This window comes from Camellia sinensis, unplaced genomic scaffold (assembly GCF_055761805.1).
Source record: "Camellia sinensis isolate YWXY unplaced genomic scaffold, ASM5576180v1 Unanchor12, whole genome shotgun sequence".
Lineage (NCBI taxonomy): Eukaryota > Viridiplantae > Streptophyta > Magnoliopsida > Ericales > Theaceae > Camellia > Camellia sinensis.
The window spans coordinates 5,444,181-5,471,414 of NW_028128998.1; the positions used below are offsets into that span (position 1 = coordinate 5,444,181).

At 35.2% G+C, this 27,234-nt stretch overlaps 3 protein-coding genes across 18 annotated transcripts; 2 read left to right on the top strand and 1 right to left on the bottom strand.

The window, feature by feature from the left end:
* The first annotated feature begins 681 nt into the window (after positions 1-681).
* On the top strand, positions 682-18,252 carry LOC114256666 (uncharacterized). Of its 15 annotated transcripts, XM_082911733.1 has the most exons (11): positions 682-851; positions 994-1,139; positions 1,688-1,873; positions 2,721-4,492; positions 6,788-7,177; positions 8,100-8,192; positions 8,282-8,381; positions 16,587-16,864; positions 17,111-17,254; positions 17,620-17,741; positions 17,995-18,252. In XM_082911733.1, exons 1-4 carry the CDS (start codon positions 843-845, stop codon positions 4,141-4,143), a joined length of 1,764 nt encoding a protein of 587 aa, XP_082767859.1. In that variant the 5' UTR covers positions 682-842; the 3' UTR covers positions 4,144-4,492; positions 6,788-7,177; positions 8,100-8,192; positions 8,282-8,381; positions 16,587-16,864; positions 17,111-17,254; positions 17,620-17,741; positions 17,995-18,252. The 15 variants fall into 15 exon arrangements, with proteins under 15 accessions (XP_082767859.1, XP_082767854.1, XP_082767853.1 ...); XM_082911728.1 differs by having other exon boundaries at positions 17,111-17,741; XM_082911727.1 differs by lacking the exon at positions 17,620-17,741.
* LOC145814649 (uncharacterized) lies at positions 9,850-14,072 on the bottom strand. Its single transcript, XM_082911621.1, has 2 exons — positions 13,319-14,072; positions 9,850-10,432 (listed from the first exon to the last, which is right to left on the bottom strand). Exons 1-2 carry the CDS (start codon positions 14,070-14,072, stop codon positions 9,957-9,959), a joined length of 1,230 nt encoding a protein of 409 aa, XP_082767747.1. The 3' UTR covers positions 9,850-9,956.
* Positions 18,253-21,896: 3,644 nt separating the features above from the next.
* Positions 21,897-26,958, top strand: LOC114257446 (uncharacterized). 2 transcript variants are annotated; one of them, XM_028197211.2, is made up of 3 exons: positions 21,897-24,742; positions 25,648-26,073; positions 26,805-26,958. In XM_028197211.2, exons 1-2 carry the CDS (start codon positions 22,087-22,089, stop codon positions 26,067-26,069), a joined length of 3,078 nt encoding a protein of 1,025 aa, XP_028053012.2. In that variant the 5' UTR covers positions 21,897-22,086; the 3' UTR covers positions 26,070-26,073; positions 26,805-26,958. The 2 variants fall into 2 exon arrangements, with proteins under 2 accessions (XP_028053012.2, XP_082767773.1); XM_082911647.1 differs by lacking the exon at positions 26,805-26,958 and having other exon boundaries at positions 25,648-26,504.
* The last annotated feature ends 276 nt before the right edge of the window (positions 26,959-27,234 follow it).

The window sequence follows — 27,234 nt, forward strand, 5'->3', positions numbered from 1 at the left end:
GTAGCATTTTTGTAATGAAAAAGTCTAAAAACACATAAAATTTTAAATACATAACGCATAGATCTATATGTGAATTTTGTGTTTGAAATTTTCTATGCATGTAACATAATTGAATAGTAATCAGCTTGTTTAGTGTGGCTTTTCAGGATTTATTTTTCAGAAAGTTGAAATTTTTTATTTTCACCGATTTTTTAAATATTTTAAGCAATTTTTTTTCTTCTAATTTTTAGATACACCTAACATAAATACACTTAAAAAGAATAATATATGTGGAAATACCAAAAATAAAAAAAATATACGAAAATTCAGTACATTTTTCATATTCTAGTGTATTTATTAATTTTTAAAAATATTTTGTACAAATATTTTACTTTTTAGATATATCTAAGTAAGATACATCTAAAAAAGTAAAAAAAATGTTTAAAATTTTAAAAATATTCACTAAAAATAAAAAAAACGAAAAATATAAATAAAAAAAATCAATTTATAGAAAATTAAAACCAAACATACTGAATAGTCTTTCAATTCACTAACTTTTTTTTAGCAAATATGTAAAGAGATTGAAAAATAAAATCAAATATCATCGCTCCAAAATTGTAAGCTCATGTTCAAAAAATAAATTGATTCTATTTAAAATTGCAATTCAGTGGGCCGGTCCGAGCCCAAACCAATTGAGAAGTGTAGAAGGAGAGGATCCGGACTCGAATATAACGGTGCTTGAATCGTTGGTCACATCTTCTTCGCACCCCTTCCTCCACTCTCCGCACGGTCGCGTCGTCGGCTCACAGTTGGCGGCGAACTCACCTGTTTTCGGAGACATATCTTCTCTATTCGTACAGAAAATGCAAACAGTACTCTCTCTCTCTCTCTCTCTCTCTCTCTACAGACATGCGTGTGTATATGCATCTACATCTACGTTTGTGCCTATATTGTTGCAGATTTTTTTTTTTTTGATATTTTGATTATTTGGTGTGAATGTCTTTGAATTTTCAGCTCCTAATAGCAACTGAAGAATCCCATTTTCTTCTTCGACTCTTCAAAGGCAGCATCCTAACCCTAGACTCCATCAAGGACTGTATCGCTCAGTCCTTTGCTGACATTTTCTGTGGCAAATCCAACATTGATTTTTTCGATCAAAGGTATCTAATTTTATTGATTTTTTTTAAAATTTAAATTTGGGTAAAAATGGTTCATTCTTGACTTAAACTTATACCAAATTGAGTTTTACCCATGTATTTTTCACCCAAATCTGTATCAAATTTAAATTTTGAGTGCTTCCTGCTTATAGCTGAGTTTGTCTATTGGAGCACTTTCTATCAAAAAAATCTTTTATGCCGTGATTAGTTTTGGTTAAGGGATTTGGGAAGGAAAAAGGAAAATGTAGGTGAGATGTAAATAAAATATACTTACATTTCACTAGTTTCACACACTTTTGCCTTTCCCTTTCCAAATCGCTCAACCAAACTTTCCAAATCGTTCAACCAAACACAGCGTTACTTAAAAGGGCTGGAGTTGGCCTTTCATTTCTTTTAATAATTAACTCTTACGTATATTTGTGTCATCTCACAAATTATATGTGTGTATCTAGGTATGTACTTGAAAATTTTCTTGTTTGTTTTTTGTTTTTCCTTTTTACAATGAAATCTTTAGCAGTTTGCACTACAACCCACATTGTGAATATGTATAGGTGCAATGGAGTACTGCCTTGTGCTCTTCAAGATATCATTGAGACTGTTGGTGATCAATGCCAGCAACAGAATGAAGATTGGTTCTCACAAAGAAAGGATTGCAATGATAAAAGAGATTTGCAGGCAGTTTTCAATGTATTGGACACAATGCTGAAAGATAGTTTGGAGCGTTTAAAGACGATGAGGTCAGGATTTTGATTTTAGATCATTTTTGAAGTGGCTCATTGGAAAGTTATACATTATAGTCCTTCCCATTACAAGATGAAAATATTACGGAAGCTCTTAATTTTAATAATTCCATTTGTGCTAATTTTCAATTGATATGTTTTAAAATATTTATATCCATTATTGAGATTGTTGTTGTTTGAACTTGCACAAGTGTCCATGTATTTGAAGTTATTGTTGCTTAATATTGTAGTTTGATTAGGATGTGAAGTTATTGTTGTTGCTTAAATTGCCTAGTTTGGTTAGAAGGTAATTTTGAGTTTGTGGCATGCAATATGAATAGATTGTATAGATTGCACTTCAGTTTTTGCTTTGAAGCTTTGATAGGGATGAGAATTTTTTTTCCTGACATCATGTTTTGATGCACCCCTGGTGTTTCACAATTCAGAGCCAATTTATGGAAACTACAATAGTAAAATTCATTGCAGAGCTCACTCTCAGGTGCTATTCTGTCATGTCTTAAATGCGTAAAGTTCTGAATCTTCTGATGTATTTTTGAATCAACCGACTAAATTTGTATAGGATAAAACTACATGTTGAAGCTTGATATGTTCCATTTTATGGTTACTCTCGTGCCTTTTTCTTTTGTCTAATCAGTTCCATTTTTAGTTGTTTTATACATTTGGTTTTCTTATTTGCAAGCATGGACACTTAGAGGTTCTTCACCCTTGTCATTTGGTGTGATTACGTTATGCCTATACATTGTAGGAAATTATTTAGTTCGTAAATTTACAATTGCTCTAAACTAAATAGAGTGTTTCTAAATTCTTGAATGTCATCTCGTAATAGTTTCTATGAACTTTGTAGGGAAGGCATATCATGGGCACACATAGGCCTATGCAGTCGCACTTTTGAAGGCAGTTACACTCAGCATGTAGCCATTATTAGGGCTTTGTGTTTGGAAGGTAAGTTGGGAGCATCCCTATGGCTTAGGAAGAAGATGATTCGGAATGGTGTAATTCCAGATGTGCTTACACACAATTATCTTCTTAATGGACTTTGTAAAACTGGTGAATTGGAGAAGGCAAATTGGCTTGTTAGTGAGATGTTATATTGTGGTACTAGTCCCAACTGTGCTACCTATAACACTTTAATGAAGGGTTATTGCCTAATTAATAATGTGGACAGAGCTCTCGATGTTTTCTCTACAATGGCGAATTCTGGTGTTACGCCAAATAGAGTTTCCTGTAACATTTTAGTACATGCACTTTGCAAGAAAGGACTATTGGAGGATGCTAGGAAGCTTCTTAAAGAAATATTAGATGAAAATTGTGACAAGGGAAGATCAAATTTAATCACTTCTACAATACTCATGGATGGTCACTTCAAGAATGGAGATACGGTGCAGGCTCTTGCTTTTTGGGATGAGATGCTCCAAAGGGGTACCCAAATGGATGTTATTTCCTATAATGTTATTATTTATGGATTTTGTTCGAGCCGAGACATGACAGTTTCATATAGATACTTATCTGAAATGTTTAAGAGTGGCCTTATTCCTGATGTTTTCACTTACAATACACTTATAAGTGCTCTTTGTAAGGAAGGAAGGATTGATGAGGCTTGTTATATCTACAGTGTTATGTCAAGAATGGGGGTGGCTCCTGATCATATCTCATACAAAATGCTCATTCAAGGCCTCTGTATTCAGGGGCATGTAATTGAGGCTAATGAGTTTCTTGTTTCTATGTTAGAAAATTCGATTGTACCTGAGCCTCTCATCTGGAATTCTATAATTGATGGCTATGGTAGAAGTGGAGATATTCAAAATGCTCTCTCCATTAGAGATCAAATGGTGGCATTTGGTGTCTTGCCCAACGTTTTTACTTACAATGCATTGATCCATGCACACACAAAACGAGGCAAAATTGTTGAAGCTCATTCTCTAAAGAAGGAGATGCTCGTAAATGGTCTTTCTCCTGATTTGGTCACTTATAATCTGTTGCTAGGTGCTGCTTGTTATGTTGGACACATTCATTCTGCACTCCAATTACATGATGAAATACTGAGGACAGGTTATGATCCAGACATCATAACTTATACCGAGCTCATTAAAGGTTATTGTATGAGAGGTAAAGTAATGGAGGCTGAAAAACTTTTTGCCAAGATACAGAGGTCTGGTTTACCCATTGATCATGTTCCATTTCTAATACTCATGAAAAAGTACTGCAAGATGAGAGATTTTAACAAGGCATTTGACCTTTATCAAATATGGCTTGGAAGGGACAAATAAGTATTTGCGTTAGCCAATTATTAATGCATGGACGGTGATGATAGTCAGCTTCTGGAAAATGATGCCTCATAATGGAATGGTTGTTGCTGACCTTGTATCTAAGGGACTGTTCAGGAATTTCTATGAAAAACTTCAGGCTGAGTTGATGCTTGTTACTTTGTCCTGTTCTCCCTGGTTTCAGAAAAGGCTTGTGGTTTCTTCACAGAGGGAGAAGGCCACACAAGTGGTAGTCCAACCCAGTCGTATCCTCAGCTGATTCAATTGATTGAGTTTGTAAAACATGGCCTAAATTTCAAGAGTTATGATGGTGGTAGTTTTCTGCTTTTTCAGTGGTTTCGTTTAATAGCAGGTATGTGCTTTCCATTTTCAATTTATATTTCAGCATTTCAGAGTATTTTATTTTCACATTATATATTATAGACTTGAATGCAAATATTAGCTTGTATATAATTTTAATTTAAGAAAAAATTATTAAGTTTAAAGAATCTGTACCTTGAGATACCTTGTTTAGCAATAGGCTAATTGATTGGATCCACAAGTTATTTGAATTTTTATGTAATAGATTAGTATTCAGCTTACTGGAAGCAAGGTATATTAGATTGTGGGATAGTGTAAGCATTTAAGGTTTTGAAGGATGAAATTTTGCAGTATTGCGGAGGTAACGCTTAGGATGACTTGTAGATTTGGGATAAAGCTTAAGTTTGGAGAGATATGAGGGGTGTGGTTTAGCTTTGGGGGGGGGGGGGATTGTTGAGATATTGGAGGAGTGATTATTCCTCACCTGTGAAATCCAAAATATTCATATTTTATTTTCCTCTCCTATGAATAAATCTATTTTGAGAAAATATATAAGCTTACTACAAATTAGCAAGACAAAGGAAAGGGATACCTGCTTGTTCTCTTCAGAATGCTAATCTCACATTTTAGGGTTATGCTAATTTCACATTCTAGGACCATTATCAGAATTTAAATTTGACACTGCTCAATTTTGTCCTTTGAAGTATAATCCCAACTGGTTCAATGCTTCCAGTTAAGTCTTAAACCTGATCTGTTGATGCTGATGGTGCAGCATAACTGTAATCTGGCATGTTTATCCAGTCATGAGCCTTTGACACATTGTTGACCAATTTCAGACTTGCAGTTGGTATATTTGAACCTTCTCAGACAAGGCTAGCATGCAAATGCAGTGACTGGAGGAACCTAAAACGGAAAATCTTAATCCTAAAAATCATTCTAGTGCAATGTGTAGAACTCGTCGAGTACTATATGCTTGCAAAAAGTCACGGTGATCGGATATCGATAGCTATATGATCGTGTTAGTTTTTTGTCAGCTGTTAACTATAACACCATCCAATTTTTATACAAAGTTGATTTGATCATGTAGTTAGCGATATCTGATCAACGTGATTTTTTACAGGCATATAGTACTCGACGAGTTCTACATATTGAACGGTTCAAATTATCAAAACAAGACCGTGATGGCCCCCACTGGCCTATCATTACCCTTCAATTTAATGAATATATATACCTAATTTTCTTTTTTTTCCTTTGACAGCCCACTTTCATCAGTTCAGTACCAATCACGTCAACTGGTTGATTTGTATTAAAATATTATGTAAATTAATTTTTTTATATTTTTAATTTGTGAATAGTGATAATTTTTTAACTTTTTTAGTAATTTTTTGGCTATTTGGCTTTTTTTTAGGATGCCAAACCAGACCTCAGTCTCATAGATTTGGTTTTTTATCTATTGTTCGTATTTATTCTTCGAAAATGCTTATTTGTCGGTGTAATGTTTGTGTTGATGATTTCACTTCGTTGTGCTGATTTTATGATGTGCTGGTTCGAATACACGATCGCTGAAATGTAGTATTAATTTTGGTGCTGTGATTTGATGATTCTGTTAATTTTGGTGTTGATTTGATGATTTATGATGTGCTGGTTCGAATACTACTAGTTGTTATTTTGTTAATTTTGGTGCTGAGATTTGAAATGTAGTATTAATTTTGGTGCTGAGATTTGATGATTCTAAGATTTGATGATTCTGTTAATTTCGGCAAACTTGAGAGACGCCTCTAGGTGAAATAGTTCTTGATGTTTCCTTACAGATACTTCTGCTACTAATTAAGAGTCAATGTGTTTAACATTTGGCAGGCAACATTCTTGTGGCCATCTTTGATTACATTGTTGCATCTGTATGTGAAAATTTGCTAACTGTCTGTTTAGAAATGTGATGGCTGTTGGTAACACCCTATTTAGACACATCTCATATTCCGATTGGACCAGTTTTGACATTACTACAAAATCAAGTTTTCAATAATTAATTGATAGTCTCCACCCACTCTTCTGGAACCTACATTTTAGATACATTTGATTAAACGGTTGGAAACGTCAGGGTGAGGGGGTGGGGAAAGGTTGTTGGTGTATCGTTATAGAAAGCATTTTAACATATCAAAGTTTGCATTATTCCTAAATTCCAGATTGGAGAAACAAACTCAAACTTAACAGTGATGCTAAGCGAAGCTTTTCCATTATTATTGGAAAGCTCTTTTGCATAATTTGCAAAACTGTCTATTGGCTTGTTTAATGCAGTAAACTAAGCTTTTATAATTTTATAATGTTTCACTTTTTTGTTTGGGAGTAGTCGAGAAGATGGACACCTGTGTTTGATTTTTTGCTCCAAGGCCTTTTTAAGGAATTTTGATCCCTTTCAAGGGTTTGGGACTACCAATGATCTATCTACCTAAATATCTAAAATCAAGATTTATCCATTTAGAATTTTTTTGCAAAGACCATGGGCAAAATAAAGATCAGAATCAACAGTAAGTGATCTGATCTGATCTGTTCATCACATTTTCATTCAATCATTAGGCATAACACAATACGATTTTGATCTGAAGTTATTTGTGTTGTGTTGTGTTGTGTAGTTTTAGGATTCAGAAGGATCGGCCGTTTGGTGGCGAGAGTCGCTCTTCAGAGCGACAACGTTGAACTCGTCGCCGTTAACGATCTGTTCATTACTACTGATTACATGGTAAAAATCACCATTTCTCTCACATTATTGATGATGATACCCATCATGATTATATGGATCGCTGAATGTCTCGTTGTTCGCTATTTTTTCTTTTTTTTAAATTTTGATCGGCATTTAGTGTAAGAAATGCATCACTCAGTCGCCATTCAAATTTCTGATCTATTGTTGTTTCGATCTGAACTAATCATCATAGATTTATGTGATCCATGATTCTTATTTTGGAGATGTGTATTAGTACGATATGTTTGTAATCTGAAACTATGTATTCGTTTCAGAATTTCTGTGATTTTGTTGTATTCATGTTATTTGCTTGGATGGAGTATATTTCATGTCTATATATAATGTTTGCATATGTAAATTCATGGAACTAGCCCAACCACGCTATGTGTTGTTGGAAATTTTTAGTTTCGTCCTAGGATGTGCTTTTGTCTAATCAAATGTTGTGAGAGAACTTTAATCATGCAAAATTGAAGAGTCAAATAGAATTCATGCCACATACATAACAAGCACATGTATATAGAAATAGAATGTGTGAGGTTGCCTTTGTTTGAGTTTTGAAGAAACTTCGTGACAAAGAAAATTCCTAAGCAAATTAGCATTAAACTATCTAGATGAATTGTTTTGCTCTAGCTTTTAATTTCCACATAGCTATATAATATGCATAAAAAATTTCCTAAGCAAATTAGCATTAAACTATCTAGATGAATTGTTTTGCTCTAGCTTTTAATTTCCACATAGCTATATAATATGCATAATTATTTATTTATTTATTTTTCTCTCTTTTTATCATGGACAATGAATTGTAACCATTTCAGTGGCCCCAAGTCACCATTAGGCCATGAAATCAATTATTGGATATCCATCTTTTGTTAACTTGATTTAGATTTTGTGCTGTACGGACCTACATGTTTAAATATGATAGTGTTCACAACCAATGGAAAAAGAATGAGCTTAAGGTTAAGGATTCCAAGACCCTTCTCTTTGGTGACAAACCTGTCGCTGTCTTTGGTTCAAGGTATAAACTGGTTCTCTATCTTTATATTTCAATTTTTTAAAGATCACATCCTCTGATTATTGATTATAATTTCTTTGCTTGTTATTTAGAAACCCAGAGGAGATTCTGTGGGGTGAGGTTGGAGCTGAATATGTTGTTGAGTCCATGGGAGTTTTTACTGACAAGGACAAAGCTGCTGCACATTTGAAGGTTTGCCTTAATTTGCTGCTCTCTTAATATGCATTTTGGCTCATGCACACATACTTGAATGATATTGTTGATGAAATTCATCTGTATTGATGCATTTTGGCTCATGCACACGTTGAATTTGTTTTCATGTTTGGCTACATTGACCTTAGTTATTATTATTATATTCATAATCTAATCTTGTAATGGCTTCATATAATGGTGCTGTTTGATGTAGCTATTAAAACATATTATAGATTATAGCTTAACAGATTATAGATTATGACTTTAATCAGAAGCTATTAATCTGTTTGGTATAACTGTTGGATTATAGATTTAAGTTTCTGAGTAATGTTTGTTAAATAAGTTGTGAAGTAGCTTTTTCAATTAACTTTTATTGCTTTTTCAATTAACTTTTATTTTTTATTATTCACTATTTGTCTACATTTCTCATAAAAAATAATAATAATATTTTATAGTCCATTTGGGTCTTTTTCTATTTTTAGAAAAAAAAAATAAAAAAATTTAAGAGTATAACCGTAAATTAACATGTCCACAGTAGAAGCTGATAATCAGAAGCAAGGGGTGAGCAGCTTCTCAGAATCAACTTTTTTGACTTAAAATAAGTTGTTAGAATCAGAAGTTGTTTGAAATAAGTTTAACCAAACAATTCAAAATAACTTTTTAAAAGCCAGAAGTCATAAGTTGGCTCAAAAAAGCCCTACCAAACACCCCCAATACTTGTTCTGGTGCAATCTCCCGCACATAAATCTGAATGTTCTTTGCATATTATGCTTAGTTGGACAGTGTTGAGGGTCATTTTTCAAATTTTATTTATTTATTTTGTTGGTTTGTTGACGTTAATCAGTATTGCCCCATTTTTTGTTTGATTACTTGGGTGGCGCAAAGAAGGTTGTCATTTCTGCTCCGAGTAAGGATGCTCCAATATTTGTTATGGGTGTCAATGAGAAGGAATACAAATCAGATATTGATATTGTTTCCAATGCTAGTTGCACTACCAACTGTCTTGCTCCATTGGCGAATGTTGCTTTGTACTTGGTTTCAGTTTATATCATAACAAAGGACTGGAATGCCTATCTTACGTTTCTTGCATATAAATTGCTACAGGTTATTAATGACAAATTTGGCATTGTCAAAGGCCTTATGACCACAGTGCATTCAATTACTCGTGCGAGTACTACTCATTGTCCTTTTTTCTTGAGATAAAGTGAACTTTTTTATCTTATTATTTCATGCCTTTCAGCAACACAAAAGACTGTTGATGGTCCATCAATGAAGGACTTGAGAGGTGAAAGAGCTGCCTCTTTTAACATTATCCCTAGCAGTACTGGAGCTGCCAAGGTATTTTGGTGTGAAGTGATGCTATTATTAGAATTCTTCATAATAATGATGCATTTCTATCACATTGACCTTATGGTGCTTCTACTCTTTAAGAAAGTTTTGCATTCGGACAAAAGAGAAATAGATTTAAAAGAAGCAAAATTGAGAAGCTTTTTCTGATAATTTTTTTTTAGATGGTTCGGAAATGATAACAGAAAGATCAAAAACAAACAAAGAGCTAAAGAGGGCTAGACCCTCTCATACACGATACCCGACCATATCAGCCACAAGTAAAGGTTTAAGGGATTGTGGAGGGTCATCATACACCTCCAGGTCCACGGCTTGAGCAGCTCCTAAACGGGCAAGTTCATCAGCACATTTGTTCCCTTCACGATAGATGTGTGCAATGGCACATTCAGTGCGTTGGAGAAGTGCCTTGATGTCAAAGAGAAGAGCTCTAAATGGGTAGTGCTGAAGTTGTTCGTTTGGGGTGGAAATCTGGTTCACAGCCACTTGACAGTCTGTCTCTACTTGGATGTCTCTCCAACCTTTCTCCAGAATAATGGTGAGGCCTCGATAAATTGCCCACAGTTCTGCCTCTAGACTAGTAGCAGATTCCAGCTTTCTAGTGTAGCCTAACACCCACTGTCTTCTTTCATCTCGAAACAGACCACCAAAGCCTGCTTGACCTGGTTCATCTTTGGCACAGCCATCCGTATTTAATTTTAGTTTACCTGCATAAGGAGGCAACCAAGCAATTAGTTTGGGGACAGGGTGATCAGTGGCAAGGGGGAGACATAAAAGCTTCATGAATATTAGAGGCATATTGGAAGGCTTGGAAAATGCTATGAGAAGCATTACCATCCAAATTGGCAAACACTTTATTATTTCTATCCTTCTAGATTTGCCATAACAGAGCAGCAAACCAAGTCTTCCAAGGGATGCCTCTAAATTCTTGTTTGTTATCCTTAAGATTGGATACAATCCAATTCTCAAAGGTAGTAGATTCAGCCTCCCTTTGCCATTGATCATTTCTAACAATCTTCCAAATGTTCCTAGCATAAGTACAATCCCAAAAAAGATGGAGTAGATCTTCGCAATGCATATTGCAACGGGGACAAAAAACATTTTCCGTGAGTCTTCTAACAACCCTCATTTGATTTGTAAGCAATTTATTTTGCAAAATGAGCCAGAAAAACCCCTTAAGTTTTTGGGGCAACTTGAGTTTCCAGATTCATTTCCAACTTGCTTCAGGGTTCCCAGCCTCAGTGATTAAATCATAAGTTGAGGTAGAAGTGAAAGAGCCAGTGGAAGTACCTACCCAGCAGGGTTTATCAGGTAAGTTAGTGAGTCTAGGCGGGAACACACTTTTAATGCTGGTAATATCCTGAGGGGTTAAAAAATTCTCAATGCTACCAAGTTTCCAACTCAGGCTGCTATCAAAATGGCGTTGATAGTTGTGTCATCACAGTGATTTCCAGGAGAAGTGTCTACCAGAGGTTGATTGCCACACCACCAATCTTTCCAAAGTGACACTATAGCTCCATCCCCAATGGTCCACTTAGTACCTTTCCTAAGAACATCTTTAGAATGAACAATACTTCTCCAAATATGTGAGCTACTCTGCTTGGTAGGCCAAGTGAACAGGCTGTGATTTTGTAAATACTTACTTTTAAGCATGTCAGTCCAAAGTGTATCATTTCCATATAAAAGGCTCCCCCCAAGTTTGGAAAGAAGAGCTAGATTTATTTTTAGCCTTACGGATACCCAATCCCCCTTTGTCTTTAGGTTTGCAAACTTGATCCCAGTTGACAAGATGAACTTTCTTGACATTACCATGATCTCCCCACAGAAAATTTCTGTTGATTTTATCAATATCTGCACAAATGTTATTTGGAAGTTTAGCTGTGGACATCACATAAGAAGGCATTGTTGAAGTGACACACTGAATGAAGGTGGCTCGACCTGCCATAGATAGGACACTAGCTTTCCAACCAGACAATTTCTTGTGCAATTTCTCAATGATAAATTGGAAATAATTTTTGCTGGCTCTGCCATGAAGAATTGGTGTACCAAGATAGCGACCAAGGTTTTGAGTAAGTGGGAAACCACTTATATTGCTGAGTTCTCTAGCTTTGGTAAACAAAAATTTTGGACTTATGGGGATTAATTTTCTGGCCCAAGAGTTCACAAAATTCATGAAGAACATCCAAAATCACCTCACAACTAGTTGTATCAGCTTTAGCAAAGAGTAGTAGATCATCGGCGAAGAATAAATGTGAAATGGGAAGACAGTTCCGAGTAGCTTTGATACCTTTCCAATCACCACCATTAACTTTGCTATTGATCATACTAGAAAGTTTTTCCATGCAGGGAATAAATATATAGGGGGAAAGTGGGTCTCCCTGCCTAAGGCCTCTGCCCATGGGAAAGTCAGGGAGTGCTTGACCATTCCAAAGTATAGCCGTGTTAACAGAAGTGACACAACTCATAATCAGCTCAACCCAACCACTATTAAGGTTAAGATCACAAAGGGTTTGTCGAATGAAAGCCCAAGAGATTCTGTCATAGGCTTTTTCTAAATCAATTTTAATCACCATGCCACCTATTTTCCCTTTCTTGTGCCGGAGAGAATGGATAATCTCCTGGGTAATAATGATGTTATCATTTGTTGATCTACCTGGAACAAAACTACTTTGATTAGGACTGATAAGATTATCAAGAAGAGGTCGGATCCTATTAACCAAAATTTTAGTGACAATTTTGTAGCTCACATTGCACAAGCTGATGGGTCTGAATTTCTTAATAATATCAGGATTATCCACCTTAGGAATAAGAGATACGAGGGTTTTATTTGCTTCCTCAGGGACTTTGTTAGTAGCAAAACAATTCTTCACAAATTGACAAACAGAGGTACCTACCAAGTGTCAAAATTTCTGGTAGAAGACAGCTTGGATGCCATCCGGACCAGGGGCTTTGTATGCCTTGCTACTCTTAACAGCTTCCCAGACTTCTTTGTTAGAAATAGGTAATGAAAGAAACTGATTGTCCACCTCCTTGATTTTAGCCCCCAAAACAACAGTTCTAGGAGTTGTAGCAGTGTTATCACCCTTAAAAAGATTCATAAAGTAGTCTTGAACATGTGCTTGAAGCTCCGAAACCTCAGAAATCCAGGTACCATCATCTTGGATGAGCATATTGATCCTAATTTTCCTCCTTTTAGCAATGGTAGCCGTGTGAAAAAACTTGGTGTCTCTCCCATTGAGTAATCCAATTTACTCTAGATTTTTGGAACCATAAAATCTCTTCTTGGTGTAACACCTGATTATATTCTTTAACCAGATCTTTTTCCAGCAAAAACATGTTGTGGGTGAAACGAACATCCTGGGCTTTTTGAATGCCTTCAATATGAGCAAGAAGTCTACTTTTTTTGGCGAAAATGTTCCCAAAAACCTCTTTATTCCAAATTTTAGTAGTTAACATCAAGTGATTGACTTTATCAAGTAAATGAGAATCACAATTATTCCAAGCTTGTTGGACTACACTCCTGAAATCAGGGTGTGTAATCCAAGCTGCTTCTAAACGGAAAACTTTATTAAAGGGGGTGAAAGAATGCATACCTTCAGTAAAGACGACAAATGGAGAATGATCGGAGTAGGTTCGTGGAAGATTTCGAACAGTGCAACCAGGAAATAGAGAACTCCAAGCAGAATTGCAAAGAGCACGATCCAACCGCTCCTTTGTATTTGCCATTCCTTGGTGGTTATTCGTCCATGTAAGTTTAGGGCCTGAACAACCCAAATCCATGAGGTTACAGTTGCTAATCCGCTCCAAGAATTTGTTATTTCTGCCCACATTGCTGTTAGGTATGAAGCTTCTTCGTTCGCCTTGAGTAGCAAAGTCATTAAAATCACCCGCAACTAGCCAAGGAGCTGTCATGTTCGCTGCCATTGCTTCCATATCACCCCAAAGCTGGTCCCTGTTTCTCAAGTAAGGGCTTGCATAGACAGCTGATAAAACCCAGTCTTCATAGTCTTCTTTGTGAACTGTTGCATGAATAGCCTGATAGTTTGCATGAGACACTCTGACATTGACTGTTAGGGTATCCCATAGAATCCAAATACCTCCTGCCCTCCCTGTAGGATCAACACTTGTTGAGGCTGTGAATCCCAGATTATTGAAAAACATCCCCATGGAACTCAAGGATACTTTTGTTTCCATAAGAACTAAAATAGCAGGCTTGTGAGTCCTCAGGATTTCAGTCAAATTTCTCTTGAAGGTGTTGTTGCCGGCTCCCCGGCAATTCCAAAAAAGCAACTTCATGGATTCCCTATTGGGAAAATCTGGTGGTGTTTGGTAGTCCGGCTGACCCATAAGGATGTTAACCCTGCGGTAATCGTCCACTGTTGCTCTCATCGGAGCCAGCCTCACCAGGTGTTGTAAGTGCCCTGTGAGATTCTTCCAGTTCGGTTCTACTTGTAGCCAAGCTCCCTCGATCCACCAATCTATGGCGGCTAGGTGAATTGCTTCTCTTTCGGGTTCGAGTGATAGGCTCAAATGATTGTAGTTCATCCGATGATGAACAATCTCTGGGATCTCCATTGGAGAGTGAAGGAGGATGAAGAGATATTGGGTCAGGAGGTTTTTCTTTCAGATTAGTCAAGAAAGGAAAGAGGGGTTGGGGTTGAGATGAGGCAAAAGAGGGATTAGGATTAGGCTGTGAAGAGTAGGGGTGCTGTCCCAGAGTAGGAATAGAAGTCGGAGATTTGGAGATCTCCATGGCATCAGGCTTTGCAGAGGAGCAGGTCCCTGCATTGTCTATCCCACCAGCTGTCTTCACTGACCTGCTTAGCACTAGTGGAATCTGCTAGCATTACAACCTTTTCTATGTTGGATGAATCTGAGACAGTAGTGGGCTGGTAAGTTGCTTGGGCTGGGCCTAAATTTTTTTGTGAATTTTGACCTTGACTTTCTTGAACTCTTCTGTTGGGTAACCCTTGAGTATACCTGAAACCACCCATTTGACCTTCCATACCTCCAGAGTTTGTGTCTTCTACAAGTGGCCCAAATCGGTTACTGCCCTTTGGCCCAGCTCCTGTAATGGGCTTTCTTCCTTGTATATTTTTATTGGGTTTCCTAGCTACTAGCATCCATGGCCCAAATTTAGTTGACCCATTACCAGTATCAGACCCAGTAGATCTCTTATCATTGTGTTGAGCCTCCAGCCCGTTAGTTTGCATGTTGGATTGGGTGTTGTCTCCCTCGTGTGTCACCGGAATCCTTGTCTGACCAGTTGTTGCCGTCGTCGGAGAGAGTTTACATACATCAGCTCGATGTCCAACCCTGCCACGAGGAACAAAATAAATGAAGATGTTCATATTCAATAGTGTAAATATACTTACCAATTGCAAATTTTGACTTCAAAGGTTGGCTTAGATCGATTTCCACACAAACTCGAGCATAGCAACCTCTGGTCGATGTAGCGGTGTTTAGATCAACTTTCAGTGGTTTGCCCATGAGTTTAGCAATTTGGAAGAGCACTTTCTCATTATAGTACTCGATTGGAAGTTGGGGAAAGCGCACCCAAACTGCTGTTGAGCTTTCTTTTGCTGCAGATGGTTTGAAATCTGCTTCCCATTTGCGTACAGTAAGGTAATGATCCAGTTAAATCCGAGGGCCTTCAGAGACCACTTTCCCATAGTCTTGCTTCATTTCAAATTTAAACAAGAAGAACCCCAATCCCAGATCCACCACCTCGAAATCTCCTTGGAGACCCCACAGGTTTCGAACTCTGTTACTAAGTACCTTGAACCCTATATTTCTGCTCAAAAGCCTCACGATGAGGCAATCCTTCCATGGTCGCCTGATTTTTCGAATCAAGGTTCTTGGGAACGTTACCTTAGGGATATCGGGGTTCATCTGTTCCCACTCTTCTTGAATTTCGATTTCCTCATCCCCTTCACCATCGCTCAAGAGGTCATCATCAGAGGAGAGGTTCTCAAGGTCACTATCAAACGCTTTTTCATTTTGTCGAGCATTGAGTAGCACTTGTTTGAAAGATCTAGGTTTTCCGTCTTCTCTGACATCAGCGGTGTCTTTACCAGCAGTTTCCCCTAAATTGCTACTCGAAACAATGGGGGAAGGATCCAGCATGTGTTCGTCAGGGGCCATATGCTCCATTTCTTTCACTTTCTTAGTACTACGGATGAGATGATCCTCCTCTTCCGATGAGATTTCAGATGCTTTTGGTAGGGAAGCTCCAGAGGCCAACATAGCCGTTAGAGAGAGTGGTCGTGGCGAGTGTAAAGTGAAACACTTTTTCTGATAATTGAAGACTGAAAAACATCAACTTAATCTCAACTTCTGAAGTGACAAGTGTAAACTGTAAAAGACACTATGCAAACAGGTTCTTTGCATATAGCCTTATCTGATTCCTCAATCAGTTCATGGAAGGCTACCTTTTTGCAGTGGATTAGATGAGGTTTTAGTTAACTGATTACAAGTTTATTATGTTATTTGTTCCATGGTTTGAGAGAACTTTCTCTGACAAAATGAGAGGTTTATTCCTTGGAAAGCATAAATGTTTATCAAAAAATTTGTGTAGAATATTAAGTTCATTATTTAACAATTGATTATCTGATTTGTCAATTCTATGGAAGGTGGTCTTTTTACAATGGATTAACTGAGTTTTTGGTTGAGTGATTACAGGTTTTATTATTTCATTTGTTCCTTGGTTTGATTGAACTTTCTCTGACAAAATTATAAGAGAGTGGTTTAGTTTTTTGGAAAGCATGAATGTTTATCAAGAACAAATGCTTAGAATCTTAGCTTGTGATGCTTCTATACATTCTAATAACTTGTTGCTTCACCATAACATTCACTCTCCAGGTCATATCAGCATCGTTGGAGAAAGGAGTTTGGGAAGGCAGGATGTTGTTACATGATTGGCTTGTAATCCTCACAGCTCTGTATAATGATGCTTGTAAAGTTGTTTAGTATGAGCATGGAAATTCAACAACTTCTCACATTGATGTCGCATTCTCGCAATGCCCACAACTGCAGCCTTTACCTCGCTTAGTTTTTGCTTTGCTTCATAATCCACTTCTCCATTTCCATGAGGAAGGAGTTCACGCTGACTACCGGATATACCTGCAATGCCTTTTCAGGTAAATGATGTTTGCATGGTTATTAGCCTGGAATAGTGTTGCGACATTAGAAACATACAAGTTGTGATCAATTTTAACTAATAGCATATTAAATAAATATTTTGATTAATTGAAAGCAGCTTTCCATGTGAGATTTTGGTTTCTTGGTGTTATTCTGCCAGGAATTTGGTATAATTGTGTTTAAGATGAATTTATCTTGTATTACTGGCTCATGTTCTCCTGCATATCATTCGCTTATCAAATCAGGGCCAGCCTTGTCCTATAAAGCATCGAGAAAATGATCATACGGTGTTTATGCCTTCTATTGCTGATCTTGAAGCTCATATTGCTGAATCTTATAAGATCGTCTCAGCTTTATATGGGCCTTTTAAGAGCAAAGCTACAGAACAGGTAGGATAGATCAACATGGTTTTCCTTCATATTTAAAACAGTATTGAATAAGTTACATAAAACATGTAGGTTTGCCTTGCCATCTTATCTTGAGTGCTACCCTCTATTTTTGCTTAATTTCTTATGATTGACTATGAATTATATAAAACAAATTGAGAAATCAGGAAGATAAGATGCATAATTGTTCATTTTGAGATGTTTACCTGTGCAACTTCTATTCTATATACTAGTAATCTATTTGTGATCAAGTTTGCATAATCTGAAATATGGGACACTGACCTTTCATAGCGCTAAATTGGTGATGAAAATTATTATTGTTTCTTTCACTTTATGTTAATCCCACACTAATATAAAAAATGACAAAGTGAACTTTCAAGACATTACACTGTTGGGGCAAATTGTTAAACATAACTTAGTGAGAGTCAAGAGACCAATGTTGAATGGAAGCAAATTAAACAATGTTGAGCTCAACTATGAACCATGCAAGGTAACCATTCATCATCTTGTTTTCACAACATTGATGTAAACTGTGTCTATCTTGGAGTAATTATTTTTAAATTTTTGTCTATCTTGGAGTAATTATTTTTAAATTTTTGTAGCAAGTTGATTTAGTTTAATCTCTGTTAACTCTTGAATATTGATAGTGAATTTTGGACGGCTTTGTGTACTAAGATTTATGTGTGATTGCTACAGATACTACAATTGGTAATCTATTTGAGAGTTTGGCCTATTCTATGCAGGTCGTGCAAGCTTGCATCGATTTGAAGCTTGTGAGCTCTCTGCTAGATTTTGAATGCCATTTCAACGAAGCCATTGAAAAGAAGATGCGATAAGTTGAGTTGTTTTGTTATATAGGTAGATATAACTCCAATCACAATATGTTCATTGAATAGTTGAATGCTACAAACAATGCTTATGGCACTAACCCTATAAATTGAAAATGATACTTTTGAAATCTCTATCATTTTATGATATGCAATCAAGATATTACATACTAATGAGTCAGAGCATGGCATTTGTTTGTTATTGAAATATCTTTTGATTAAGCCTCTTTGAATGTGACGAACATTTTTTTTTTTTTTTTCTCGTGTAATTGAATTTTAATTTAGAGACTAACATATGGTCTGGTGATATGTTTGATATTTTATGTTTGGTTGTTGAGAAATCAAGAAAGGAATATACGTTGATGTTCATACTAGTATTTTTAGAGTAATTGTTATAAAATCAAAAAGCCAAAAAAAAAAAAAAAAAAAAAAAAAAAAAAACTTTTAGAGACCAATTTTAGTTGTCTCAAAAAAATTATAGCCTTTACATACCATTTTCATTTGTCTTAAAAACTAAAACTTTTAGAGACTACTTTCATTTGTCTCAAAAACTAAACTTTTAACTATAATTAGACTTTTAGAGACAAATTTTGGTTGTCTCAAAATTAGAACTTTTTGCAATCACATATTTTTGTCTCTAAAAGTTTATTTATAGCGACAAATGCAAAATTATCTCTAAAAGTCATTTTTTGATTTTTCTGGACGGGTCATTTAGGACAAATTCTGCGATGGAGGAAATTAGTTGGCTAAAGTTTTTCCCAACAAATATTACATTTTTAGGTACAAAATAAATTTATCCTTAAAAAATTGATTTCTTGTAGTGTATCTTTTTATAATAAATAAAAAAATAAAAAAATAAATCATACCTAAAATAACCCTTAACTAACACCTTGACTACATAATATTTGTGACTTTGTGACTAGTTGCTAGTATTCACGATTTATCTTGCAGGAGTGAATACAATGTAACTTGGCTTTGGAGGGATTTATTGTGATCAAAAAATAAAACTAAGGTCGATGTAAAACTTTTCCAATTACATATCAAATAATTAGATTCATTGTAAAAGTGAAACAAAAGTTGATGATATTAACTTGTATTTTGTTTTGAAGAGATCTAAATTTTTTACTAAAATACCTTATATAGGTGTGAGATCCATATCATATAGACCCCATATATACCTTACACTCATATGAAATATTTGACAAATTTTTTTTTTGGCTATCTCTAGCATGGTTGTTTTGCTCTAGTGCTTTGAGTCCACATATCAAATTGATATATTATTGTTTTTTGGGTTCTATACATTGGATTGGGTTGGGTTTGGGGTTAATTTAGCCCTAACCCATCACTTTTTTTTTTTTCATTGTGAATTTGACATATGGGCTTCAAGTGAGTTAAGAGGCCATGTTTGGTTATAGGTTCTTTAATTGAGTTAATTACTCACAGGTTCTCTTACAAGGACACCATTAAGGGAAAATTATACAATAGTTTTGGAGGGCTACGTGTTCACATTTTCTTATCAATTACTATTTATTATATTCTTTCATATTTCTTAATCATGTAATACAAACAATTAATACCTCACATTTTTCACTAATCATATTATTATGGAGTATCATGTGGTCATACTCCTGGACTACCCAATAATTATTAAGTCCAACAAATATTTGTATAGACCAAAAAGTTCTAAAAATTAATAATTAGCGACTTAATTAAATTTGTCACTAAAAATTGACAATTAGTGACTTTTTTAAAATGATAAATTACATGGTAGTCTCTACATTTTTTTTCTTGAGTCATTTTGGTCCCTCTACTTTCAATTAGTTCAATTTTGACTTTTAATTTAAAATTTTGTGTTAATTTCGGCTAATTGAAAATGTCATTAGTGTTTTTGACAAAAGATAATCACTGAATTGATTGAATTTAACTCACCGAGTTTAATAAATTTATAATTTTACTCTAAAAAGAGATAGCACATACCCTTGTAGTTATAGAAATTATAAATATTGTCTTGTAAAAAAAAAAAAAAAAAATTTAAAAGAATTAATAGAAAAAATGAAATTTCTAACCTCTCTTATACAATTATAAAATTACCTGAATTATGAATTGAAATATATTTTTAATGTCATTAAAAATAGTTAATTGACTTGATGATTTATTAATAAAATAGGTCATTTGTTATGCAATTAAAAACTTGAAGGGCGTGATCTAATTTTCAGAATAATATAGGACAATCTATATTTTAAGCAAATATAAGGAGTGTATTTGTAATTTATCATTTAAATTAATAAACAAAAAAAATTTGAAGTGCTTGTTTGTAGGGTTTAAAATAGTTTACATTTTGAAGTAATCTTTTTGTCAATCAAATTGGATTTTAACTTGGGTGACTCTTTTCAATTAGGTAACATTAAATCAAATTAAAAAATTTAGGAATCAAAATACATAAAATTAATAGTTTAAAAAATGATGATAATTTAAGAGATTAAAATAAAATTAACCCACCCTTGACATTCTTCTCCTTGTGCCATTGAGTCTTATTGTTATGTGATATGACTTTTTCTTTCTAGTTAAACCAGCAACCCACGACCCCAACACATATAATACCTCTTACATTCTTTTCTTTGGTAACCATTATTATCTTTTTACATCCTCTTCTCAATTGGATCCTCATCCTAATGTGAACAAACTTCCTAATATCAATTTTCACAGGTCTCACGTTCACACTTTTTTTTTTGACACTCATTTGTTCACATTTTTCAAAGCAAGAGAAAAAGCTAATGGAGGACCCAAGTCATGGCAACCTTATGTGGTCAAACATTCTCGACTTACGTGAATAAACATCCTATGGTTTTCTTAACTCAGTCAACAAATAAAAAGTTTAATTTGTACTTCATTTTCTTTTTATTATATACTTTCTCCCCCCTCCCCCCCTTGAATTCCTATATAAAAATTCATTGATTTGCATGAAATCCACTTGCAAAACGACCTTTTTTTTTTTTCTTTTTTTTTTTCATTTGTGGCCTAACATAAGTAAGAAAATTTTGATCTATAATATTTTTTTAAAAAATTAAATCAACAATTTTTGTATTTTTCTTTGTATAAATTTGGATGCACTCGCAATAGTAAAAACTTCTTAATAAGAAAGTATTTCATCTACTAAATTAATTCCTTAATATTTAGTCTATCTAATTTCAATTACGTCAATTTTGTTCATAATTTATCTTTTAATTTTTTGTTTTAATTTTATCTCAATTTAATCATATCATTAATGTCAGATAAGTGTTTTGACAAAAAATATAAAAGTAACTAAGCCACACATAACTTGTTTTTAAGAGATAAAATAGTCTACTCATTTTTTTATTCTCAAGCCGCCGCCGCTCCCACAATGCAGATTATGTTGCAAGTATTTGGACAAAAATGGTCAGCACCAAACGAGTTAATCCAAATAAGAATTCTATATATATAATGTAAAATAATAAAAAAAAAACATTCTTGAAAATGTTTGAGTGTACAAACCATATGCATTTGTATAAGTGTTTACAAATATATAATATAAGTTACCTTACAAAATCACATAAATTATCACAAATATACGTAAGTTGTGATTTCTTAAATTTTTATCATCAACTTACGTTACATAATTTTATAAAGTAACTTACGTGTATATTCTGAGAACTTCCCATTCGTTAACTGCTCTTTGATTTTTTTTGATAATTGTAATGTACAGTCGTCTTATCGTGTCATGAAATCCACCTGCCGAGATGCTGACTCTGCCACTACTTTATTTTCATTGATTTTCTTCACTTTCTTGTTTTGTTTTGTTCTGTTTTCTTATTCATAGCAGTCTTTGAGGAATGATCAGCCACATTCTGTTCTCCGAAACTTCCTCTTGCCCCTTTTCGGTAGTATGAATCTCATCATAAATACTAACACTAACTACTCTATTGTGAATTTAATTTATAGTTGGTGCATGGTTGTTGTGGCAATCTTTGAAGACCTTTCTCAACTAAAATGCAACTTCCTTTTATCATCGTTCTTGTTTGCTGCTTCACCAATTTGCTTGCGTTTGCTCAAGCAGGAAATGAAACAGACAGATTAGCACTCCTTGATTTCAAATCCAAAGTCACTGATGATCCCCTGGGCATTCTAACCTCATGGAATGAGTCCATCCACTTCTGCCAGTGGCACGGTGTCACCTGCAGTGCTGACAGAGTCACCATGCTCGACCTCCAGTCCCAAAACCTAGCGGGTTCCATATCGCCCCATATTGGAAATCTAAGCTTTCTTACAGTTCTACAACTCTACAATAACAGTTTCACTGATGAAATCCCCCCAGAAATTGGAAATTTGCAAAGGCTGCAGATTTTACGCCTGCATAACAACTCGATCACTGGACAAATTCCTGTCAATATATCCGCTTGTTCTAGCCTTGTTCGCATCAATTTCGCAATCAACATGCTTGTTGGAAACATTCCAGTCCAGCTTGGCCTCTTGTCAAACCTCCAAGCCCTGTACTTGGACAAAAACAACTTCACTGGAGGTATACCTTCTTCTTTAGGGAACTTATCTTCATTTAATGACTTAAGGGCATCTTATAATAATCTAGGTGGGGCCATCCCTGAAACTTTAGGACACCTAACATACCTTACATTCATTGGATTAGGTTACAACAACTTGTCCAATACCATCCCTGCCTCCATTTTCAACCTTACTAACCTCAAAGAATTTCATGCCTCATACAATAATATCCAGGGGAGTCTTCCCCAGGATTTTGGGATCTATCTCCCAAAACTTCAGACTCTCGCTATCCGTTTCAACCGATTAAGTGGGCCCATTCCGGTGTCAATAACCAATGCCTCAAGTCTGTTGAATATTATGATTTCTGTTAATAATTTTTCTGGAAAATTGCCTACCCTTGAAGGGCTGCCTAAACTTCACCATATAATCATGTCCCTCAATGATCTTGGAACTGGTGAAGCCGATGACTCGGATTTCCTCTCCTCTTTGATCAATGCAACTGAATTAGAAGAGGTGTCTATGGATGGCAACAATTTAGGAGGGGTGTTACCAAATTCAATTAGCAACTTCTCAACTAGGCTTTTGAGGTTGTCACTGGCCAATAATCGGATGTTTGGAAGCATCCCAACTGGGATAGGGAATCTCATTAACTTGGAGACCCTAGATTTGCGGGGCAACCAATTTGGAGGAAACATTCCTGATGATATTGGAAATCTTCAGAATCTGAAAGTATTGAGCATGTTTAGTAACAAATTACTCGGAAACATTCCTTCCTTTCTAGGAAATTTAAGTATGTTAATCGGCTTCCATCTTGGGAAAAATGATCTTCAAGGCGACATTCCTTCAAGTTTAGGAAACTGTCAAAATTTAGTAAGATTAGGACTTGCTCAAAACAAATTGAGTGGTGTGTTACCCAAGGAAGTTGTTAGTATCACAACACTAGCTGTTTTGAACCTATCCCAAAACAATTTAACCGGTTCCTTGCCTATGGAATTCGGAAATTTGATCAATCTTGAGCAATTGGATGTTTCAGACAACATGTTTTCGGGCAAAATCCTTAGCAGTCTCGGTAGCTGTGTACGATTGGAAACACTGTATATGCAGGGCAACTTCTTTCAGGGGACAATTCCTTCATCTTTGAGTTCTTTGAGAGGGATTCAGTTTCTAGACCTTTCTCGCAACAATTTGTCGGGTGAAATTCCGGATTATTTGGAGGACATGAAGTTCTTGCAAACTCTTAATCTATCTTATAATGACTTTGAGGGTTCTGTACCAACACAAGGTGTCTTTAAGAATGCAAGCGCCGTATCAGTGATCGGAAACAATATGCTTTGTGGTGGTGTTCTTGAACTAGAACTTCCTGTATGCAACCTTAAAGGGTCTACAAAGAGAAGATTGAGTTTGACTGTGAAAATTATAATTTTTACTGTCTGTGGACTTATGGGACTCTCTCTTTGTTTGCTATTGTTTGGTTGGTTTCGAAAAAGAAGAACAAGGCCACCATCAATATCACAAGAAAGTTCGCTTTTGAAGGTGTCTTACCAAACTCTCCTTAAAGCAACCAATGGATTCTCTTCGACCAATTTGATTGGTTCGGGTAGTTCGGGGTCTGTTTACAAAGGAATTCTTGATTCCCAAAATGGAACAGTAATTGCTGTGAAGGTTCTTAACCTTCATCGTCCTAATGCATCAAAGAGCTTCATAGCTGAATGTGAGGCCTTGAGGAATATTAAGCACCGGAATCTGGTGAAAGTACTAACAGTGTGTTCGAGTGTTGATTACAAAGGAAATGAGTTCAAGGCTTTGGTTTACAAGTATGTGTCGAATGGGAATCTAGACGAGTGGTTGCATGTAAATGCTTGCGATGTTGAGGCAAATGTAGAGCCAATGAAGAAGTTAAATCTTCTTCAAAGGCTAAATATCGCCATTGATGTTGCATGTGCAGTGGATTATCTTCATAATGGTTGTCAAACGCCAGTAGTACATTGTGACCTCAAGCCAAGCAATGTTCTTCTGGAGGATGAAATGACCGCGCACGTTGGTGACTTTGGGTTAGCAAGATTCGCTATACAAGGAACTAGTAACTTATTTGGAAATGAAGGCACGAGCTCCATTGGAATTAGAGGATCTATTGGCTATGTTGCTCCAGGTAATTAGGCCCTTGCAATAATTTCCTTTCCTTTCTGTTCCCAGTTTCACTACTATTTTCATATAACATAACATGAAAAAACAAACAAACAAAGAGCAACCAAAAAAATAAAATAAAATTGCAACACACACACATTGTGATATGCTGCTATTTTGTCACAATTTACACCTATTTTCATGAAACTAAACGTAAAGAATAAAAAACAAAACAAATCTTTGTGATATACTTCTATTTTGACACAATTGGAGTTTCTGGTTAACCCGAGTCATCCACCCCATCATATCAGTGTCTTAATTAATTAATTTATTTTGTTTTCTGTTCTTTAAACCATTGGAGTTTTCTACTTTGTGATATACTGCTTTTCAAGTGCTTTGAATATCCATACAATTTTTTGTTGACATGTTGACACAAACAAACAGCCATTGTTATTTGTTTTCTAAATTCAAACCATATACAAAATATTTATCAAATATATATTTATTTTATTGGGTAAATTACAAATGCACCCTCTGAGATTTGCTTAAAATGCAAATTGCCCCTATAGTTTGGAAAATTACAAATACCTCCCTGTCAGAATTTTTTATTTAACAGAATTAACTGAAAAAATGAAATTTCTAACTGTTCTTCTATACAATAATAAAATTATATGAATTATTAATTGAAATAAAATTTTAACATAATTAAAAACTATTAATTAACTTAATGATTTATTAATAAAAAGGTTTATTTGTTATGAAATTAGAAACCTTATAATGTAATTTGTAGAACTACATAAGGTAATTTGTAATTGAAGTAAATCTCAGAGGGTGTTTTTGTAATTTACACGTATTTGTTTATTTTGTGCTCTTGTGGTTGCATAGTAAGATATTCTAAATTATGTACACTGCTTGATTTTTGAATTGCAGAGTATGGAATGGGATGTGAGGTGTCGACATATGGTGATGTGTACAGCTATGGCATCCTCTTGTTGGAAATGTTCACCGGAAAAAAACCTACCCATGAGATGTTTAAGGACAACCTAAGCCTTCATAAATTTGCTAAAATGGCTATGCCAAAAACGGTGGAAGAAATTGCTGATCCAATACTTCTTGAACAAGAAGGAGAGACAAGCACAAACACAGACGACACGCATAGTCAAAACCATGTTAGCAGAGAGACAATTCGAAAGTGCTTGATTTCGATATTCAAAATTGGTATTTCTTGTTCAGTAGAATCACCAAGAGAAAGGATGGATATGAGTGATGTTGTAGTTGAGTTGCATTTGATCAGAAACATTCTTGTTGGAATGCGTGGAGGGAGAAGAAGTGCAAACACATTTGCACTATGAGTTGGTAAGAAGACCTCATCAATAAAATTTCATTGTCAAATTTGCATCCTTGAAGTGAAAAGAAATACTAGAAAGTCAATCATTTAGCATCCCTACACTAACGGATCTTGTCATATGAGCTAAATGTGACATTTTTTTTCATCTCATTAGCATTCATACATTTTCATCAATATCTCACTTCAGTCCTTATACTCTCACTAAAATCTCACTTTGGTCTCTCATTTTGAATTTTCGTCAACCTCACTAATGGTGGATTAACGGAAGGGTCACATTACAACTTTATTTAAAGTGTAGGGGTCAACTGTCACAATTAAAAATAAAGAGACCAGAGTGAGATTCCGATGAAAGTGTAGCGATTCTAAGTTGTAATTAATCCAAAACATTATTGTTGATTCTAATTGAAAGACTGATCAGGGAAATCATTTCCTTTTGCCATTCTATGGACTCTTTAGACTTCAAGAAATGATCTAATCTTCGATGATACCTCACATCACACTCATTTGGATGAAATTGTCTGTTTTAGTTAGAGTTTCCTAGTGTGTTAAATCCAAGGCCATGATCAAGGATTACTCGGTTTCTGATTTTATTCACTGTCTTGATGGAGTTAAAAGAGTCAAATCTTAATTCATATGTTCAGAGTGTAAGACTAAATTTAATTATTTAGTCATTATGGTAACTCACATGATATGATAATCTAAATTTCAATCCATGTGCTCTGTTTTGGTTGTTCTGCAGGTTGTGATGTGCTATAGCTATGTGTCTTTTGTTGCGCTCTTCCCCAGTATGTGCCTCGTTTTTTTGGGAACGTCTTAATTACTTGCTATAAGGGTGTTGGATGTTGTCAAATTGCCAACTACTGTTTGACAATTTATTAAATAATTTTAGAATATCATATGATATTGCTTACATGACAAGGAACTATGGGGAGACAATGAGGGGTTTATTAAATAATTTTATATCATCATATGCACGGAACTATGGGGAGACGATGAGGGGCCATGGCCCCCTGTTGAAGTGAAGTGTTGTGCATACGTGATAGCTGTTTTTAAGCCATAATAATTAGGGTCTAGTTACCATGTACACCTACTTAAAGTTGTATATCATATGCACCTTACTATCATACCTTTTGTGAGTGGTGTTATGTATTTTGTGAGCGAAAATGTTA

Excerpts from the sequence above, each read along its gene's own strand:
- LOC145814649 (XM_082911621.1), bottom strand. The coding sequence starts at position 14,072 with ATGGGTCAGCCGGACTACCAAACACCACCAGATTTTCCCAATAGGGAA. Across the intron at positions 10,433-13,318 it reads ATTTGTCGTCTTTACTGAAG|GTAAACTAAAATTAAATACG; the intron begins GTATGCATTCTT and ends CTCCTTATGCAG.
- LOC114256666 (XM_082911728.1), top strand. Across the intron at positions 1,140-1,687 it reads ATTGATTTTTTCGATCAAAG|GTGCAATGGAGTACTGCCTT; the intron begins GTATCTAATTTT and ends GAATATGTATAG. Across the intron at positions 1,874-2,720 it reads GAGCGTTTAAAGACGATGAG|GGAAGGCATATCATGGGCAC; the intron begins GTCAGGATTTTG and ends TGAACTTTGTAG.
- LOC114257446 (XM_028197211.2), top strand. The coding sequence starts at position 22,087 with ATGCAACTTCCTTTTATCATCGTTCTTGTTTGCTGCTTCACCAATTTG. Across the intron at positions 24,743-25,647 it reads TATTGGCTATGTTGCTCCAG|AGTATGGAATGGGATGTGAG; the intron begins GTAATTAGGCCC and ends TTTGAATTGCAG.